Here is a 21,733-nt window from a genome sequence, read left to right as displayed (position 1 = left end):
TTTCAATGCACATTTTCCAACTCCAAACCATATAAACTGGAATGTTTATTGGATTCAATAATTTTTAGGTGGTATGTATTTGTGTAATGAGGGAAGGTGTGGTGAAAGTGACTAAGTCACTTAATCAAGGTGTGCATAATTATTAAGCAGCTTCATTACCTCAGGTGAAATTGGCCATAAAAGGGATTTAACTGACACTCAAAAGTCAAATATTGTAAAATGCCTTCCAGACAGATGCAACACTCTTGAAATAGCAAAACTATTGAGGCGTGACCACCGGACAATCAAACATTTTGTTACGAATAGTCAACTGGGGCACAAAAAATGCATGGAGAAGAAAAGGCAAATCTACCAGGAACCCATTATCCTCCAATGCTACCATATTCCAGAACTGCAATCTACCTGGAGTGTCCAGAAGTACAAGGTGTCAAGTGCTCCGAGACATGGCCCAGGTCAAGAAGGCCGAAACATGGCCACACAGATTTTTCAAAGGTTTTATGGACAGATGATATGAGAGTGACTCTTGATGGACCAGATGGAAGGGCCCGTGGCTGGACCAATTATGGCCACAGGGCACCAATTCGAGTCAGGTGACAGAAAGGTGGAAGAGGGATACTGGCATTGGCTGCTATCATTAAGGATGAGGTCGTTGGTCCTTTGAGTTGAGGATGGACTGAATCTCAACTCTCAAACCTACTGCCAGTTTCTGGAAAGTAATTTCTTCAAGCAGTGGTACAGGAAGAAGTCCTCAGCATTCAAGAAGGCCATGAACTTTATGTAAGACAATGCTCCATCACATGCATCCAAGTACTCCACTGCATGGATAGCTAGCAAGGGCAGAAAAGATGCCCAAATAATGACTTTGCCCCCTTCCTCACCTGACTTAAATCCTATTGAGAACTTGCTGGCCTTTCTCAAATGTGAGATTTACAGTGAGGGAAGACAATACACCTCTTTGCACAGCATTTGGGAGGCTGTGATTGCTGCTTCAGCAAAAGTTGATCGTGAACAGAACAAGAAACTGACAGACTCCATGGATGGAAGGCTCATGGCAGTTATCGAAAAGAAGGGTGGATATATTGGTCATTGAATATTTTTGAAAAGCCAAAAATTTTATTTAATTGTCATTTTGGGTTACTTATTTGTTGCACCTACTCTAAAAATTGAAAATAAAAAATTTTGTTGGGAGAAATAATTTTGTAATTTAGTTGCCTAATAATTGCACACTTACTATATATATTCAAAACTCACTTTTTCTTTGTTAATCATATAGGTCTGAGGTTCAATAACATTTTGGATTGAATTGACTGTGTTGGTTCAACAATAAAATGAATCCTGAGGAATACAATTTGCCTAATAATTGGGCATGCAGTGTAAATCTGCATAGAGATTTTATTTTTCTATCATGAAACAAGTGAAATATATTGAAAATCTGCATTTAGTCACATTAAACAGTGTTACTGTAAAAATGATTAAGAAAAAAAAAACTCAGATTCATTTTACTTTTCTAAAAACACAACTTCTTAAAAATAGAACAAAATGTAAACTGTGAAACACAATAACTCCATGTAAAACATTAAAAATAACCTCTCTCTCTCTCGCTCTCTCTCTCTAACACACACACACACACACACACACACACACACACACACACACACACACACACACACACACACACACACGTTGTGTTTCCATGTTTTATGGGGACTTTCCATAGACATAATGGTTTTTATACTGTACAAACTTTATATTCTATCCCCTAAACCTAACCCTCACAGAAAATATTCTGCATTTTTACATTTTCAAAAAACATAATTTAGTATGATTTATAAGCTGTTTTCCTCATGGGGACCGACAAAATGTCCCCACAAGGTCAAAAACTTCGGGTTTTACTATCCTTATGGGGACATTTGGTACCCAAAAAGTGATAAATACATGCTCACACACACACACCAGCATTGTGGACGACCCCACACACCCCTCACACAAACTCTTTACCCTCCTCCCGTCTGGCAAGAGGTACCGAAGCATTCGGGCCCTCACGGCCAGACTGTGTAACAGCTTCTTCCCCCAAGCCATCAGACTCCTCAATACTCAGAGACTGGTTTGACACACACGTGTCCTGAGTTGCACTTTAATTACTGTCACTTTATAACTGTCTGCTACCTCAATAACTGCGATGTGCATAGAACATTATCTCATAGTATGTTATGTTTACATTTTTAGACACTGTCATCTTTTTGCACTACTGAGTACTGGTCGGTAGCTGCACTGTCTATTGTCCTGTTCATTGTCAGAAATTTGTTGTACTGTCCTGTACTTTTTGCACATGTTTGCACGTGCACTTTATATAGGTATATATAGGTAGTTTATATAGGTATTTTATTTCGTTGTGTAGTCTCACGTGGTCCTATGTTGGTCCTTTGTTGTTTTTATGTAGCACCATGGTCCTGGAGGAACGTTGTCTCGTTTTGCTGTGTACTGTACTAACTGTATATGGTTGAAACGACAATAAAAACCACTTGACTTGACTTGACTTGACTTGACTTGATACACACACACACACACACACACACAACAACAACAACAACCTTTATCAAACATTATCTAACTGTTCTTCTTAGGGTTAGGGTTAGTACAGGTTAGTTAGTAAATGTACTACAAATAAACTTAGCAAAAAAAGAAAAATAATTTTTTCAGGACACTGTATTTTAAAGATAATTTTTTAAAGATATAAATAAATGTACAGATCTTTATTGTAAAGGATTTAAACAAAGTTTTCCATGCTTGTTCAATGAACCATAAACAATTAATGAACATGCTTTAAGAAACTAACAGCTTGAGATACAGCTTACAGATGGTTGGTAATTAAGGTCACAGTTATAAAAACAGTTATAAGGACACTAAAGAGACCTTTCTACTGACTGAAAAACAACAAAAGAAAAATGCCCAGGGTCCCTGCTCATCTGCGTGAAAGTGCCTCGGGTGCACACTCTACAATTTATTATAGTCCTTTACGATTGTTGCTTGTCAGACTGTATGATACGAATACATTGATATCGCCATGGCACACTGTGCGACATTATGTCAGAATATATATATATGTCAGACTGCAGAATATACATCTTAGCCGATTGTGGTCCCAATCGTCCCTATTAGTGAACGTGACTCATGTTACGGGAGTGTTGCGGAATAGAAGCAAAACGGTGAAATTTGCCCACCATGGTGGAGCATTTTTCTCTATCTGGAAGTCAGGACATCAGCATTTCCGTTGCTCCAATACCACTCCATCACGAGCATAGACAATCATTTATAAGAAAGATGGATTTTGTCAAACAGGCCTATAATAAGACAGCTTGATCACAAATACAGAATATTACAGATGTTGAGAATGAACGTGAATGTGGGAGGTAGTCTACAATAATAATGAGCTACCACAAGCAAATATTCATTGTGGAAATAAAAAGAATTGTAGCCCGAAAAATTACAAAACGTCTCCGTTCACATTGTAGAAAACAAAAATGTGGGTTATAGTACGTCTTTCTCCTCTTTTAGATTAGTAACCGATCAGCCATACATAATTTAGAAAATGAATAAAGGCTGATAATATATACAGTACATCAAAACAACCTTGAGCTGTACACGCCCCAAACGGTGGAAATTATTGTGGACTTTAGGAGGAACACCCCAACACTGACCCCCCTCACCATTCTAAACAGCACTGTGGCAGCAGTGGAGTCATTCAGGATTCTGGGCACTACCGTCTTACAGGACCTGAAGTTAGAGACACATTGATTCCATGGTGAAAAAGGCCCAGCAGAGGTTGTACTTCCTTCACCAGCTGATGGAAGTTCAACCTGCCACAGGCACTGCTAATCCAGTTCTACTCAGCTGTCATTGAGTCTGTCCTCTGCACTTCAATAACTGTCTGGTTTGGTTCAGCTACGAAATCAGACATCAGAAGACTACAACTGACAGTTCGGACTGCTGAGAGGATTATTGGTTGCCCCCCCCCGCCCCGTTCAAGAGCTATACACTTCCAGAGTGAGGAAAAAGGTTGGAAAAATCACTCTAGACCCCACTCACCCTGCCCATTAGCTTTTTCATGATGCTTCAGAGCTCCGAGCACCAGAGTCGTCAGGCACAGGAACAGTTTTTTTCCTCAGACTATCCATCTCATGAACAGTTGAAACTGCCCCTTTGAGCAATAACTATGTGCAATACACAGTTCAGTATTTTTTATATATATCCAACAAATCCAACCTCTTCTGTCATTCAATTCCTCTTGGGAAAGAAAACAATTATAATTCCACTATACATAACAGATTTGTATTTTGCACTGTGCATAACAGATAACAGACTTGTATTAGATTTGCACTACGTATGTGTAAGTGTGTATGTATGTATGTATGTGTGTGTCTGTGTGTGTATGTACGTATGTATATCATTCTTTTACATTTTTTATTATTATTATCTATGTCTTGCTGCTGTTTTTGTATTGATGTTGTATTGTTGTGCACTGGAAGCTCCTGTCACCAAGACAAATTCCTTGTATGTGTAAGAATACTTGACAATAAAGCTGATTCTGATAATATATATCACGCTTGCAAATACCCTATGGATGATGCACAAACATGACATAGATTTCTATAATTGTATCCAACTGTATTTGCTGATTTGGATTAAAACATCCCATAAATACTTACCAGTATAAATTGTTCAATCTTTAAATTTTATTAAATGTATTTATTAATAAATAAAATTGGAGTGATGTGAATCTCAACTAAAGACATTTACAGACGTTAAATATACATTTATTAAAAGTAAAATAGTCATTCAAATAACGCTGTAAAGAAAATGCATGATACATGTAAAGAAAAATAACGAGAAAATGCAATCACTTATTATTTTCATTTTGTAGCCTAATCTCTGTATTTATTTAACTCAGAGAATAATGCTTTCAGATTGCTGACGTGTTACAGTTTTCTCCAAGTATTTTCAGCTTAGCCTATTTATTTATTCAAACGTTTTATATAAAATGAAAAGAAAAAAAATGGAAAGTGCTAGAGTAGAGTGATAACTGGGCACAAATGTTGCTACGGTGGTGCAAACAGAGAACAGGTTCCTTTCCAAGTGAATTGGGGTGCAAGAGAGGAGCGAAATACCTCATCTGGCCATTATAATAGCAGTCACACTATACGGCTACAAAGCTAAATTTCAGAGATTTCAGAGGCTATTAATCGGTCGTCTGTGAACATATCAGACTGAACGTTTTAAGATGGCCGATTTTGCCCTGCGACGAGAGAAATCCTTTAGGATTCCCAAAATTTGTCTCAGACGGCAGAATCGTGGCCAAAATTGAACAGTGTGCACCCGCCTTAAAATAGCACAATACACTAACAGGTTAACAAACAAGCAAACTAACACAAGAACTTACAAAGACTAAGGGAAACGTGAGGGCTATATATACACACACATAGGTAATGACAAAACACAGAACACCTAGGAACGAAGATGGGGAACAGATAAACGTGAATCAAACAGGTGCATCATGGGAAGTGTACTCTAATAGTCAAAACCAAAAGTAGTTATCGCTGCATAGCAGCTAATAATTTGAATGAAATGAGGCAAACAAATTATTCATCACAGTTTGAGGAATAGCCTGAACAACATAAATCATAACTAAAGGAGACAAAGCAAGATTACTTACCTTTAAGTGACTCCACCTCAACCTCTTTGATGACACCTGTGATGCAAAGTAAAAACATCTGTAATACACAGTTTGACATTCCATTTACTGTACATTTTTAACATACACTTTCATTTTGTATTTTGCAATACAGGGCAGATGATGAGAACAACATTCTACCGCTTGCAACAAAGAAATGTCACCACTTAAAAGACAGTTGATGTACTTACATACAGGGTTCGTTCACTTTTTGACCAATACATTTCTCAACTTTTTCAGTCATTAGTGATTACCAAATACGGGTTTTTAAAAACAATTTAAAAAGCCATTTCATACTAATTAATTATTCAGACCTACTTCAGTACTACTCAGATTACAAATGTGTACTGGTCGGTGCTGCACTGTCTCTTACTGTGCCTATTGTCCTGTTCCTTTTAGTAATTTATTGTACAGTCCCATACTTTTTTGCACACGTTTGCATGTGCACTTTATGTAGAAATGTTATTTAGTCTGTGTAGTCTCATGTGGTTCTGTGTTTGTCCTATGTTGTTTTTATGTAGCACCATGGTCCTGGAGGAACGTTGTCTCGTTTTGCTGTGTACTGTACTAACTGTATATGGTTGAACAACAATAAAAACAAATTGACTTGACTTGAGACCAATTTGTGAATCGGTTCAGCCAATTCATTAAAAATAGCCAACATAAAAAGAAAACCCTCAAAAGAAAGTTTGACACTACACAATAGCAATGTTATTACACCTTACATGTAACATGCCCTGACAAGGATATTAATGCAATTCAAATCAGAGTATTGGGACTTAATTTATACTCTGCAACTGCTGATCACACATATAAAAGCTTTGTATTTCTAAGGTCAAAGGTCATGCTTTTTACCTGTTGAGTTTTTGTGATAAAGCCCAGTCTGTCCCTGCAGTTGGCTAACTGCCACACAGCATCTGACACCTGAGTAGTCAAACATGTCAGCCCACATCACACTCGCATCTGGAGCTTTGTAACGCCAGCATGTGTACTGGAGCAGTGAGCCATCAAATCGTGTCAAAGCATATCTAAAAGTGAGCATTATGGTCACTTATCCCAAATAAATAAGGATAAAAATTTTTTTTAATAAAGAGCAAAATGCATGTCTCTACAGAAAAATAATTCTACAAATATTTTACACTGTGTGCTAACAAGGCTCTACACGACAATTTATTTGTCCTTTCTGAAAGCGAAATTGTGGCCTGATGCAGCACAATCACAGACAATGAGATCATATTGGATGTTTATTATACAGTTAAGTGGGATTTCGGACCAATAAGAGTTTACTGTAGCTATCCATTTCAATGCCACAAAATGTTGGTTCACTCAAAAACTTAGATTTACATGAAAGAGATTTTTTAACTTGTCATTTTACAGCATCACTATCCTGTAGACACAGTGTTAAAAAAAATATTAATTCTACTGTTCATAATCAAACAGATGCTTGATTGTCACATCTCTTTAAGGAAGAAACTAAGCTCTACTCCTCATCCTGAACTGTCAAAACTTCAGAAGAATTCCATGAGAAAGAAAAAAGAATTGTGAAAAACGAATCCATTCAAATGTGATGGGTGATTAGCAAAAGCCACCACAAGTGAGAGCACTTGATCTAAACTAATTCAAATTACTGTACCATTCTTTTTACAATGATGCTTCTTCCAAGGCCATCTCCAACATAACTGATTTAAAATTATAGTAGCTCCCCTGAAACTTCACCCAGGTCTCAGGACACTCTACTTCATAGGAGAAAGTAAGCACAAATCACAAAGAATGATTCAACATAAAACATTTATTTTTTTAAATTAATTAGGGCTGGGAAACACGTTAATTTCTTCGATTAATAGTTGTCTCTTTTATACATAAAAAAAAAAGACAAATAATGCAATTAATTCAGTATCCGTTTTGAGATTTTAAACTTCAGCAAAATTAAACTTCAACATTCAGTTAGTTTTATATCTGTATTTATAGCATCTTATGATGCATTGTCAATGTACTCTTAAGTTTATCTTGCTAATAAAGCTTGATTTAAATTTAATCTGCCCATCTGATTCTATAATTAGAGCCCAATTTTTTATTACATCAATATTTATACTTGTAACTGAATATTTTAATATGTACATATTTAAATAATTAAGATAAATGATTAATAAGTAATTTTTTTTGCAAGTACTTTGAGACAAAGTATAAAGAAAATATATCTATGATTATATTTTAATGTTTGTTTTAATATACCATGTACCATGGTTATTCGTGATTAATCACAGAAAAAGCTGAAATTCATTTGTTTGCGATTAATAAGTTAAAACATTTTAATTGGTTCACAGCCCTTATATATATATATATATATATATATATATATATATATATATATATATATATATATATATATATATATATATACATACATACAAATATTTAAATTAAAATGAAATTTAATAAATACTTCTCGTTAAAAATTTATTAAAATCTTAAATAGGAAACAAGGCATAAATAAAAAAGAAATGGACTCACATGAGGGAGGAATATAGCATATTACTCCTGATAACGGCAGGCAACATTCCATTTACATCCATGTACACACAAACTATTTTATCACATTGGCCCCTCTGGGAAATAATTAGACACCTCCCAGTGAGTGAACAAGCCCTCAGTGCCATCTGACCACTGGTAAGATATACCATCCTGTGGAGATAGAGGGCAGTATTGTTTAATAAACATAAGAGCTAAGTTCAGAAAAGCATACTAACACACTACTCTTACTATTGCTACAGTATCTACTGTAGTATGTATACTGTGCACAGTATGCAAATGTTCTGTATCAATAGAATACATTTGTAAATAACAGCTTATTGCGTGAAATACTGTACAGCCGTGGCCAAAAGTATTGGCAGTGATATAAATTTTGTGTTTTGCAAAGTTTGCTGCTTCAGTATTTGTAGATTATTTTTTCACATGTCATTTCACAATGATAAGTATTTCATAAGTTTTAAAGACATTTATTGGCAAAAACATTCAATATATGCAAAGTCTCAATATTTACAGTGTTGACCCTTGTTCTTCATAACCTCTGCAATTCGCTCTGGCATGCTGGATATCAGCTTCTGGGTCAAATCCTGACTGATGGCGATCCATTCTTGCTTTATTAGTGCTCGGAGTTGATCACAATTTGTGGGCTTCTGCTTGCCCACTTTTCTTTTGAAGATTGACAACAGGTTCTCTATGGGATTAAGATTCAGGGAGTTGCCTGGCCACGGATCAAAAATGTCAATGTAATGATCTCTGAGCCACTTCAGTATCACTCTTGCATTGTGACATGGAGCTCCATCATGCTGAAAAATGCAAAGGTCATCACCAAATTGCTCCTGGATTGTTTGGAGAAGTTGCTCTTGCACAAAGTTTTGATACTATTCTTTATTCGTGGCAGTGTTTTTGGGCCGAATTTTGAGAGAGCCCACTCCCATGGATGAAAAGGAACCCAAGTCATGGATGGTCTCAGGATGCTTCACTGTTGGCACGACACAGAACTTATGGTAGCATTCACCTTTTCTTCTCTGGCTATCGATTTTCCAGACGTCCCAAACAGTCGGAAGGGGGATTCATCAGAGAAAATATCTTTGCACCAGTCTTCTGCTGTCCAATCCTTGTACTTGTATCCTTGTACAGAATTGCAGTCTGTCCTTTATGTTTTTATTGGAGAGAAGTGGCTTCTTTGCTGCCCTTCTTTACACCAGGCCATTGTCCAAAAGCATTCGCCTCTCTGTGCGTGCAGATGCACTCACACCAACCTGCTGCCAATATTGAGCAAGCTATACACTGATGGTGACACGATTCTGTATTTGACTCCTCAGGAGGAGACAGTCCTGGCACTTGCTGGACACTCTAAGATTTCCTGAAGCCTTCTTCACTGCAGTTGAACCTCTCTCCTTGAAGTTCTTGATGATCCGGTAAATGGTCCTTTCAGGTGCAATATTCTTTGCAGCAATTTCCTTGCATGTGAGGCCATTTTGATGCAAAGTGATGATGGCTGCACGTCTTTCTTTAGAGGTAACCATTGCTAACAAGAACACAATGATTGGAAGCACTTCTTCCCTCCTTTTACATAAATCAGTCTGTTCTTATAATCAGAATGATAGAATGATTTCACCTGACTAGTACTCGTTCACACTTTCCCAGGTGTTACTGATATGATTAGTGAAATTATGTTGGCTAGTCATTTTGTGCCACAACCATAAAACAGTAAAATTTGGGTTTTTGTGACAAAGTACATTTTTTTGACCAATGAAGCTTTTTGCATATATTTAAAATGCCTCTGATCAACACCACAACAACTGATGCAGAAAAATGTGCAAAACACAACATTTATTTTTCTGCCAATATTTTTGGACACAGCTGTAGACTTGGCCTTTCATTTCAGTCTGATGAATGAACTGGATGTAATATCAGAAAAAACTGGAATAAAAATGCAAAAGATCTGTGTTACTAGGAGGAGGGCAGGGCCAGGCCGTGACTACACATGCCCAGTCCCCAATTGGGCTAATCAGCCGAGGAAAGGGATAAGTGCAGCAGAATGCGGCAGTTCGGGAGAGAAAGAGCCACACGCAGCTGCAGTGTGTGCGTTTGTGTTCTATGTCTTTTTGTTTAAGTTTTCATTAAACCATTATTTTTGATGGTTCAGCCAGTTCCCGCCTCCTCCTTTCCCATATCAACCTTGTTACATTGGTGCTGAAACCCGGGACTCGCAACTACCATCCAACCCAAAGGAGCAACCGCGGCTATCCGCCGGGGACGCAGTAGTCGCGTGTGTATGTGGTGGAACGGCCGCCGTCCACGAGGGGCGGAGGGGCTCCCAACCGGCAGCCAAAATGTGAGGAGGGGCGTTCCATCCACAGGGGTAAGAGGAATTGCTCCGGTCTGCATGGGGAGGAACGGCTGTCGTCCACCAGAGTTTGGGGAGTATCTGGGCGCCGACGAACCAGATTATTCTCACTCTCTCTCAAACTCCCGCATTCCACTGCACTTATCCCTCTCCTCGGCTGATTAGGCCGATTGGGGGCGAGCCGTGACTACACAGCCCTTCTCCTCGTCACAATCTGATGATAATTGGACGCTGCTTGCTGAATGAAACATGCAACGTAATCATGTGACAACAACGTAGCATACTCCTGTTTGAAATATTTTTGTGGAATAAAAACCACAAGGGCCTGGGTAGCTCAGTGGTAGAGATGGTAAAGAGTCACATGGAGTAAACTCCTCGTGGTCGCTATAATGTGTTTCGTTCTCGGTGGGGCGCATGGTGAGTTGAGCGTGGATGCCGCAGTGGATGGCGTGAAGCCTTCACACGTGCTATGTCTCCTTGGCAACGCGCTCAACATGCCACGTGACAAGATGCGTGGGTTGACGGTCTCAGATGTGGAGGCAGCTGGGATTCGTCCTCTGCCACCCGGATTGCGGTGAATCAATACGTGACCACGCGGACTTAAAAAAACCCTTGGGAATTGGACATGCAAAATTGAGAGAAAAAGGGGAAAAAATCCACACAAAAAAAAAATATTACAGATACTTTATAAAATTGTGTTAGAATACCAGTTGGTATCCAGTTATAATCTCCAAAATATGGTTCATTTATATTTCGTATCCAATTTTGGGTCAAAATCTTTGTCAGTCCATTCAAATAATGGGTTAAGAAGAAGATTAAAATACAAAAATAGTTTTACATTTTAGAGAGAGTATTTAGTATTCAGCCCAGAATACTTTCTTTAAGTATTCTGCCCAGCCCTGGTAGTAAGCTAGTATTCCATTCTGAACATAGCCAAGAACACAAGTCATATAGCATAGTACATGTCATGTGCAGATCCTCTTACATTTGTACTGTAGAGGCTGATCCAGTATGAAGCTCCCAACAAGTGCTGCCCCTTCTCTGAACAGTCCCTCTGAGCTGTGCACCATCTCAAGTTGCCATGGATGATCATGTATTGTGGTTCTTATACTCAGATGAATCCAAAGAGGCAGAGGTATAATGGGGTGGGTGGGACGTTTGGTGGGGTCTGAGAGAAAGAGAAGGAGAAAGAGAGGATTAAATAAATCATTCCTAAGGCTATAGAAGCCAGATAGCTTGGGAGACCTAAAAGTTATAACACAGTGTCTGCACTGAAAGCAATGGAGGTCTTGAGATGACTACTACACTGCAATTGTTGAGCGTGAACCTAAGAACTTAGTGTCGTACTTTATTGTCAATGTAAATCTATTAATAAAAACAGACTTTCTGTGAACTGAAGTCTATACACATTTCGGTAACACTTTAGAATACCGTATCTTACTTAATGCATAACTAATAAGGAATTACTGCAGAACTAATAGGTCATTCTTCATTCACGCTTAAGTCACTACAATTAACTACTAAGGAAGATGTGTTAACTAATCAGTATGTAATAGCATTTTATAGTAAAACTTAGCTAATCAATAACTATTGAATTCAGTCATGCCTCCTGATGAACTACTTTTAATTATCTAATTCAGCTTCAGGAGAAATAACTATTGAGTAACTACTAATGAACAGTCGATTAATTACAATTAAATTAATATCATAATTAGCAATTACAATATTCAGGTTGTGGCCCTTTCTTCTTCCTTACTTCTAATGTTATTATTACTATGGAAATGCAATACGCATTTTGTGGAATTACTACACTTCCAAAATGAGTCACAGCGAATTTAGTAGTTTTGGCCTGTATGATCAATTGCTTTGTGAGTGTGGTCTGTAACCAGAAATCAACAACGGAATGGAACCCCATGCCCACTATAAGTGACTAGCCAACTTATCTCAGGTAGGTTTATGATTTATATACAGTATAGTGTGTGTGTCTCTTGTTTTCCTCAGCACATATCACATTACATTTGGGTAAATTATTCCTGTATGTAAGGCAATGACTGAGGGGAAGGGAACATACAGGGAACCCCTGAGTAATTAATAAAGAATTACCACATAATTATGAGGGAAATACTTACAACCTGGAACAGTATTCTAAAGTGAAAATACAGGGAACCCCATTAATGAATGATTATCTGGTAATTCTGTATTAAATAATCATGGGTTCCCTGTATTTTCACATTAGAATACTGAATACTTTAGCAGTTGACCATACAGGCCAAAACTACTAAATTCGCTATAATTACTCATTTCGGGAGTGTAGTAATTCCACGAAATCCGTATTGCATTTCCATAGCAATAATAACATTAGAAATAAGGAAGAATGGGCCACAACTTGAATATTGTAATGGCTAATTGTTATGATATTACTGTAATTGTAATTAATCGACAATGGGGAAATAAACCAAAAACACGGAAGACATTCGAAGCGTTAACAGGCAGGATAAACATACAAAGACCACGGAAACAGGCATCCACAAACATCAACGATCGACAAGGGCATGGAGAACAAACAGGGTTTATATACACTGGAGACATGATGATGACAAATGACAATCAGGTGAGCACAATGACACAGGGCTGGCAGTGATGAGGGCTGGGGATCATGGGAAGTGTAGTTTTAGACAAATTAACAAGTGAAACACAGGGCAGACAACAAGGAAATCATGACAGATATAATGATTGAACATTGATATTATTATTTGTATTGTATTTTTTACATTTTGGTGTGTAGAAGGCGATCTAACAATGCTAAATGAATGGTAGCATTAAAGTTATAGCTTAGTTATATCATGAATTGGTATATAGAAAAAAATACTTGAATGTCACCCTTTTCAATAAATGAAAACAATTGCTTCATAGATATTAGTTATTGAATTATCTTCCTGAAAATCAAAATGAAAATACATTGTGAACATTCATAAGTTTATTTGTTAGCCCTACTGTAAGAAACATCAACACATTTAATTAAAGGCGTTAACCCATGTTATAATTGCCCCGGCTAGTCGATAATAGACTAAAATAGACTGATTCAACTGAAACCCCACTCATAAGCATAATTATATATATATATATATATATATATATATATATATATATATATATATATGCTTATTTTGTTTTTATTACATGTGATATGCCTTCAAAGTTACAAAGGATGGTGTGGAGTAGACAAAAGCTCAATTTCTTTGATTAAACTTAAGTGGACTGATATCTTAGGGTTAGTGTGCTTAGTTCTCATGCAAAAGGTCACTGGAAGGAAACTCGCTTTACTTATCTTAATGTTTTTTTATATATGTGGAAAGTAAAATGCAACCATCAGACGAATGATATACCTTTATTTCATAAATACACATTTGATCATATACAGTATAATAACATTTTATATTGCTGAAGTGATTTTACCTTCTTGTTTTTGGCAGACAAAGCCGTATACATTTTCGGTACAGAACTCATCTTGCCATACCCCCGTCACATGGAAGTTGTGACTGTTGGACAGGTATGTACAGGAAGGTTCTTCATGAATTTAATTGGGTGATGTCTGTAGACACATAACCACACATTGAAAATATTTAAAAACAGTGGGGAAATCAAATTAAATTTCATTAAAGAGAATGGTGAAGAGGCTTTCAATTCCACATAATTTGTGATCCACAGAAGAAATAAAGTCATAATGGTTTGCACCAACCAGAGGGTTAGTAAATAATTATAGAATTTACATTTTTGGGCAAACAATTCCTTTACATCCTGAGTCATTATACCTCCCAGTTACTATAGATGAGGGGCTTCCCATTGGTCCATTTGTGAGATAAGACACCCCGTGTCCCAATCCAAACCCCTGCTGATTGGCCGTGAAGCAGCGTGACGATGTAGGCTTCAGTTAACAGACAAAAACAACCTACAGTCACTACGAAATAACAAAGGCAGATGAAACCATCTAAAATCACTGTGATTTCATTCTCTATAGAAACTAGAGTGGCCTGTTGGGATGAGCACATGGACAGGCGGGCTGGGAGATGCAGAAACAGACACTTGAAACCTGTCAGTTTTTGAGAGACTGTAAGGTCACATACTCTTGTGTTACTATGATGGTAGCAAACATCAGTACTCAAGGGAGCGATAGAGTTGCCTGCAAATGACTGTGCAATTAAATCAGTAGCTGACTATTAACATGTCCACATTCTAACTTCCTCAGCAAGATGTTTAACTTTGGGAGTCATCCCCTACTGGTAGAAGCCATAACTACACGTGCCATACCTCAGCAAATGCAAGTAGGTAATGTTACAGATTGGAAATCTCCAAAGGGCGGGGCAGAATCTCCAAAAGGAAGCAGGGTTATTCCAAAAGGGGATTGCGCCAACTCCAAAAGGGTGCATCACTTCGACACATGGTTAGGGTTAGGCAAATGGTTAGGTTAGGGTCTCTGTGTATCTATGTGACGGTTTGGAGCTCCCGCCCCTTTTTGGAGCTCTGCCTGCAGATATATCCTTTTTAGCAAATGAGCCATGCCATTGTGATGAATGGCAATGCAAACAGATAGTTCTCTCCAGGTACTCTATATTAGACACATTTCATAACATGAAGATAATGCAAATACGCAAAAAAGAGAATATAAAAGCAGAGACAATGCTTCTGTGTTCATGTCCAAACCTTGTTTCCATAGTAAAACCAGTTCTCTGGGCTGCTGGCGATATAATGAGGCTCACGTGGGACCTCCACTACAGCCACTGCCCTGCACTTACACACGTAACCATGGAGATCTGTACAGCTTCCTGCCTTCCACTCACTTGGATAGCATTATTGACAAGAAGTGTTGGAGTATATAATCATTCTTTTGTGTGTTTAGGTGATTGTGTGTACATATTATGTTTACAGTCACAGAAGACATCTGTATGCAATTTTTGCCAGGCATTTGGTAAACTCCATTTTCTCAGTTCTCGTAATCAAAAGCTGATCCATCAGTCCAACTGCAAAATGCACACAAACACACAAATTCCAATATGAAGTCTGTGTCATATGCTCTTTTCTCCTCTTTCTTTCTTAAAGGAGAAGTGTAATTTTTGTTGCACTTGTGGCACTAAATGACACTGCAAAACTAGATTTTTACATTATCTGAAGAAAATTTCAGTGGTGCTTGCCCATGCAAAACTTGCCACCATGATGTAAGGATGTTGTGGATGATATGCAGTTTCTTGGGTGTTCTGGGTGGAAGCTAGGGTGTTTTGGTGATTACTTACTGGCCCGTCAAAAGATCCCACCCCAAAGCCTCACCCCAAAACACCACCTTTGACATTGAACACACCTTGTCAGGCCCAAGGGTAATCAGCGTGCCAAAGGCCATTGGCCCCGAGAAAGTCCAGAGGAGGCACGATGAAGTCCCTTAAGTGACATTGAGAATGCAACTGGCCCTGGCATGCACTAGCACACCCTCATTTTGCCAAATAGTGGAAACGCAGCTAGTGACATTCTCGTCCCTATATATGGCTAGAGTTTGTTCTATGTCTATGGGGTTTTTAAACCAGTTTTATCATCCACCAAGTCAAAATAGTGAGTTCAACTGAATAGAAAATTAACAGCACACCTCCCCTTAACAAGCTGCAAAATCTAATATTTAGGGTTAGTGGTTGGTTTAAATCCCTATAACAGTGCAGCTTGCCTTATTAAAATAATTTTACTTAATTCTACTGTAAGAGACTTAATTATGCTTATAAATTAAAGGCACCTGAAGGCATTTTGTCCACTGTTAGCAGACAACCCAGTCCACCAATATTCAGAGCCCTGCAGAACCAAAGAAACAAAAAGACATGTGTCCTGTTCAGTGCCTGCTCTAAATGAGTCACTAAATCTAGAAAATGCTCCATATATGTATGAGGCTTTAAATCTGTGTGTGAAATTGCATGTGATTCTCTAATAAAATCTTAACAATCAACGCATCCCTGGACCAAAGCACATCAGTTGTATGTAGACCAGTGTTGGGGAAGCTACTTTAAATCCAAGCTACAAGCTACTCATTATTTAAAGCAGTTAAACTACAGTGAAGCTGCCCTTTTTATAAAGTACTTGCACTACATGCTACAAACAAAAAATAGATAACTACCTTGTTCTATAAGAGGGCATTACCTTTTAAATTATATTTATGTAATTATATTTAAAAGGTAATTCATAATTTATAATTTAGAGGGATAGTTCCCCAAAAATGAAAATTCTCTATAAATTCTCCTCCCTGCCCACAAAGTGGCGATATGCAAAAAGAATGCAAATTGCCAAAAACAAAAGAAGAATGTGAAAGTGTAGATTTATAGTAAAAAAAGACTTAAATATTGATCTGTTTCTCACCCACACCTATCATAATGCTTCTGAAGACATGGATTTAAACACTGGAGTCATATAGATTATTTTTATGCTCTCTTTATGTGCTTTTTGAACCTTTAAAGTTCTGGCCACCAGCTTTGCAATAATATCCTTTCACTGGATCTTCAAATGTCTGCTCCTGATCTGTAATTTTATCCAGCTGACTTTCCTCCTCCAACCCTGTACACACAAACTCATAGATTGTTCACTGTACACTATAAACAGTAAATAATCATGAAACTGACACTGTACCGCATCATTTGATAAATATTGATGCATTTAATGATGATGGTAAAAATGTCTAATCATTAAAGGAACAGTTCACCCAAACATGAAAATTCTCTCATCATTTACTCACTCTCATGCCATCCCAGATGTGTATGACTATCTGTCTTCTGCTGAATACAAACGAAGATTTACAATTGAAGTGAATGGTAGCCAGAACTTTGAAGGTAAAAAAAGCACATAAAGGCAGCATAAAAGCAATCCAAATGACTCCAGATCTTAAATCCATATCATCGGAAGCGACATGATAGGTGTGAATGAGAAACAGATTAAAATTTAAGTCCCTTTTTTCTTTTATATATATATATATATATATACCACAGTTAGTTCCGGTCCTCATATATGATTGGACGTGCATGAGCACTGATGGTGTGACTGCATCAACACTGGGACGCTTCACTGTGTGTATCACTCCGCTTGTGTTTGTGTTGATTTAAACTAAAGTGTAAACGTAGTGCATATGTCAATATTTTTTAAATTACATGTGTTAGACAGCAGGTGGTGGCAAAAGATCATTTTTGTGTGTAATATGAGACAGTTGGTGAATAAAGTGAATACCTTAGTCATTGTTTACATAGAACATTGTGAGTTACCACATTGGATACATACTGTTTAAAATGGCGGAGGACATCAATGTTTCTATAGTGAATGACATTTGCGCACCGGCTACCCGGAAATAGAGAGGAATACACCGCTTGGACATCTATATTCCAATGAGAAATCTGACCTTCAGAAAGCTGTAAGCATCTCTGATTGGGTGTGGCAAGAAGTGATGCACATGCTCCATCTCTCTCTCTCTCTCTCTCTCTCTCTCTCTCACACACACACACACACACACACACACACACACACACACACACACACACACACACACACACACACACACATCCATCCATCTATCCTGTTTATCCAATAACTTGTTAGAAACAGCACAAGCCATGATACTATTTCTGAAGTGAACATTTTGAATTACTAACAGAGGCTTGGACGCATCATTTGTTTTGAACCAGCAACGGCAGATTCTGATTGGTCGCGTAATAAAGTAGTTCCATGCACAAATGCGTTTTTATGACCGTACTCAGTTTTCCCTAATTTTTTTAAATGTACTTGTTCATTGAACTGTTGTATATAAGCAATATCACACTCGCAATCGTGCTATATGGCCCTACATCAGCACTGCTGTAATCACAGCAGTGCTGATGTAGAGCCATATCGCACTCTTGCTCAGTGTGATATTGCTTAAATATATATATATATATATATATATATATATATATATATATATATATATTAGGGCTGTCAATTTAACAGATTCATTTAGTGCGATAATAAGATAATAAGGAGGATTCCTGAGAAATGCAAGCTTGTAATACCATCTGTTTTCTCCAGAAGGCAGTAAGTGAAACTTCAGCTGTATGGGCAACGTACAGTTTATACAGTGAAGAAAACAACCCTTCAGCAGCAGAACAACACAAACATGCGTTACGTTCTTACCTTCAAAAGACTTGATGGAGCGCAAATTCGAACTAAGGGATCTCAAGATGTGTTCTAAGTATTAAACGATATTTAACTTGACACAGTGACCTAAAAATTTTATGCATTTAAATTTTATGAATATTTTTTATTGTATATACTGTATATATATATTGTATATTGTATATGCTATTAACTGCGATTAATCGCTATTAATTAATCGGGACACCATGTAATTATTTTGATTAAAAATGTTATTCGATTGACAGCCCTAATATATATATATATATATAGGTTCACTGGTGTTGTAAGGATTACTATTATGTTGCCTTTATGTGCTTTTCTGACCTTCAAAGTTCTGACTACCATTTACTTGCATTGTATGGACCTACAGAGCTGAGATATTCTTCGAAAAAATTTATTTTGTGTTCAGCAGAAGAAAGAAAGTCATACACATCTGAGATATCATGAGGGTTAGTAAATTGGGTAAGAATCTTTTTTGGGGTGAACTATCACCCCATTGTATTAGGATTAGGGGATAGAATATATCGTTTGTACAGTATAAAAAACATTATGTCTGAAAGTCACCATAAAACAAGGAAACCCATGAATGTGTGTGTGTGTGTGTGTGTGTTTAAATATGCACTCACCTCTGTACAGCCATCATACCATTCACCTGCAGGATGTTAAGGAACAAGACCTGACGTCTTACACACTGCTGCATGCTGCTCATCACACACCTCAAAATGCCAGCAGCCTTTCTAACACACACACACACACACACACACACACACACACACACACACACACACACACAAACACACAAACTCATTTAACAAGTACAATAGATAATTGGATCAGAACTGTCACATGCCCTGTTAGATGCCCAGACTTCTACTTTATGGAAATTACTGCTGTGACTCAATGGTGACTGTACAGAGTAAAGCATTCAGACAGTGACTGACTCAGATCTTGCTGCTTATTGACTGGCACAGAGCTTCTGTCTGATTTATGGGGTAATTCTGGAAACATGCTTCCTTTCTGACCACATACTGTTTGCTCAGTTTATGACTGAAGTACTGTGCCCTTAATCGGACCTCTGACCTTTGAAATCCAATCTCACCTTCCAGTCTGCTGTCACGTAGATCCATTTGTTGCCATGACCATGGGAAGGCTCCTGAGAGTACTAGGATGTGAATGTGACGGAAGAATTGTCTGACCATTGGACTGCTTGATTTTTGGCTTCCTTGAACAAACCGATTCACAACTTAGAGTTGGAGCCTGACACAATAAACACACACATACGCACATTTACAAACCTCCCACCATATTATGAGGACACAACCCTTGGAATTGGACAAAACACTTGGAATCTGTTAATGTCAACATAAAATGGCGACAGCCTGTTTGACTTCCGTTTAGTGACATATTTTTCAGTGAAATAGGATATTGCAATGTTGGATAGCATTGATTTAATCCATCACGAATTGATTGAAAAAGTACCAGAAGGGATTCAGACCTGAATGCAAGTTTGCAGTGGATTGTGGAGCACTACTCCACTTTTGATGAGGCTTTTTGGCAAAGATGTAGAGGTTAAAGGTCAAGTTAATGCTCAAGGACATTTTGACAATATCCCATATATATTGATTATTATATAATTGAGTATTATATTTTGGTGACAAAGAAAAACATTATTTAGCTTTTTAATAACGTGGTGACCACATTAGCACCAGAAACATGTTCTGTATTAAAGAAATAGTTCACCCAAAAATTCTCTCATCATTTACGAACCCTGCTCTACACAAATGAAGATTTTTGGTACAATATCTCAGCTCTATAGTTTCAAACAAGGCAAGTGAATGATGGCCAAATTTTGAAGCTCCAAAAAGCACATAAAGGCACATAAAAGTAATCCATATGACTCCAGTGGTTAAATCCATGTCTTCAGAAGCAATGTAATAGGTGTGGGTGAGAAAAAAAAATCTATATTTAAGTCCTTTTTTTACTACATAAATCTACATTTTCACCAGTCCTCCTATGCACATTAATGAAAGGACTGAGTTCTTCTTCTTCTGTTTATTTGCAATTCTTATTTTTCGTCACCTACTGGGCAGGGAGGAGAAAGAGAGAAAAAAAATATTTGCAACAGGCCAGAATAGAAGAATGTGAATCAACAACAACAAAAATAAATAAATAGGAGGGCTGGTGAATGTGTGGATTTATACTAAAAAAGGACTTAAATATTGATCTGTTTCTCACCCACATCTCTTAAATCACTTCTGAAGGCATGGATTTAACCTCTGAAGTCATATGGATTACTTCTATGCTGCCTATATGTGCTTTTTGGAGCTTCAAAGTTCTGACCACCATTTACTTGGATTTTGTGGACCTACGGACCTTAATTTGTATTCTCCGTAAGACTAATTCTAGGTTGGAATAAGGTTGAGTAAATTATTATTTTTTGGGTGAAATATTCCTTTAAGAAAGTTAATACAGTCTATTTTGATTTAATGTTGACATTTCCATAACTTACACTACAAAGTAAAAATTATTTAAATTTTACATAGGTAAGATACCCAGCTAACCATTTGAGAGCAGTTTCAGCAGCAGTTCTTGTTGGGAGAGTAAGTGGATGCTGACCAGCTCTGCATCGAGAGACTTGCATGCACTGGAGGATTTGTACTAGCTTGCCTTTTCATCCAGGTACAGGTAACAATAGCCATTATGGTCCAACCAACCTTATCTTAGAAAACAACAAAGAGAGAGTGTAGAAAGTAGAAATAAAATGAAAAATGACGAGGGGTGAGAGAGAGGAAACGTGAAGAAAATTATGTAAGCCTGGATCGCACATGCGCACCTCAGCTCATTGTGTTGGAGCACTTGCGCTAGCCCACAGCTCCAACATAGCATGCGATTTGTAATTAAAAAATTTGTTGAAATGAAATGGTGCTGAGGATATTTATCCGATG

General features: G+C 37.5%; 1 protein-coding gene across 1 annotated transcript; it reads right to left on the bottom strand.

The window, feature by feature from the left end:
• Positions 1–7,179: 7,179 nt before the first annotated feature.
• On the bottom strand, positions 7,180–19,915 carry pla2r1 (phospholipase A2 receptor 1). The gene is given in 17 exon segments (XM_052101128.1): positions 7,180–7,209; positions 7,212–7,249; positions 7,362–7,378; positions 7,380–7,461; positions 8,210–8,302; positions 8,305–8,410; positions 11,590–11,702; positions 11,705–11,749; positions 11,752–11,772; positions 14,061–14,196; positions 14,417–14,529; positions 14,590–14,686; positions 15,306–15,442; positions 15,528–15,622; positions 16,378–16,433; positions 17,125–17,186; positions 19,888–19,915. Coding segments are annotated over 17 exon segments (1,269 nt in total).
• Positions 19,916–21,733: the final 1,818 nt, after the last annotated feature.

This window comes from Xyrauchen texanus, chromosome 32 (assembly GCF_025860055.1).
Source record: "Xyrauchen texanus isolate HMW12.3.18 chromosome 32, RBS_HiC_50CHRs, whole genome shotgun sequence".
Classification (NCBI taxonomy): Eukaryota; Metazoa; Chordata; class Actinopteri; order Cypriniformes; family Catostomidae; genus Xyrauchen; species Xyrauchen texanus.
The sequence above is the reverse complement of the archived record's forward strand: the minus strand, read 5'-3'. Positions and strand labels throughout refer to the sequence as shown.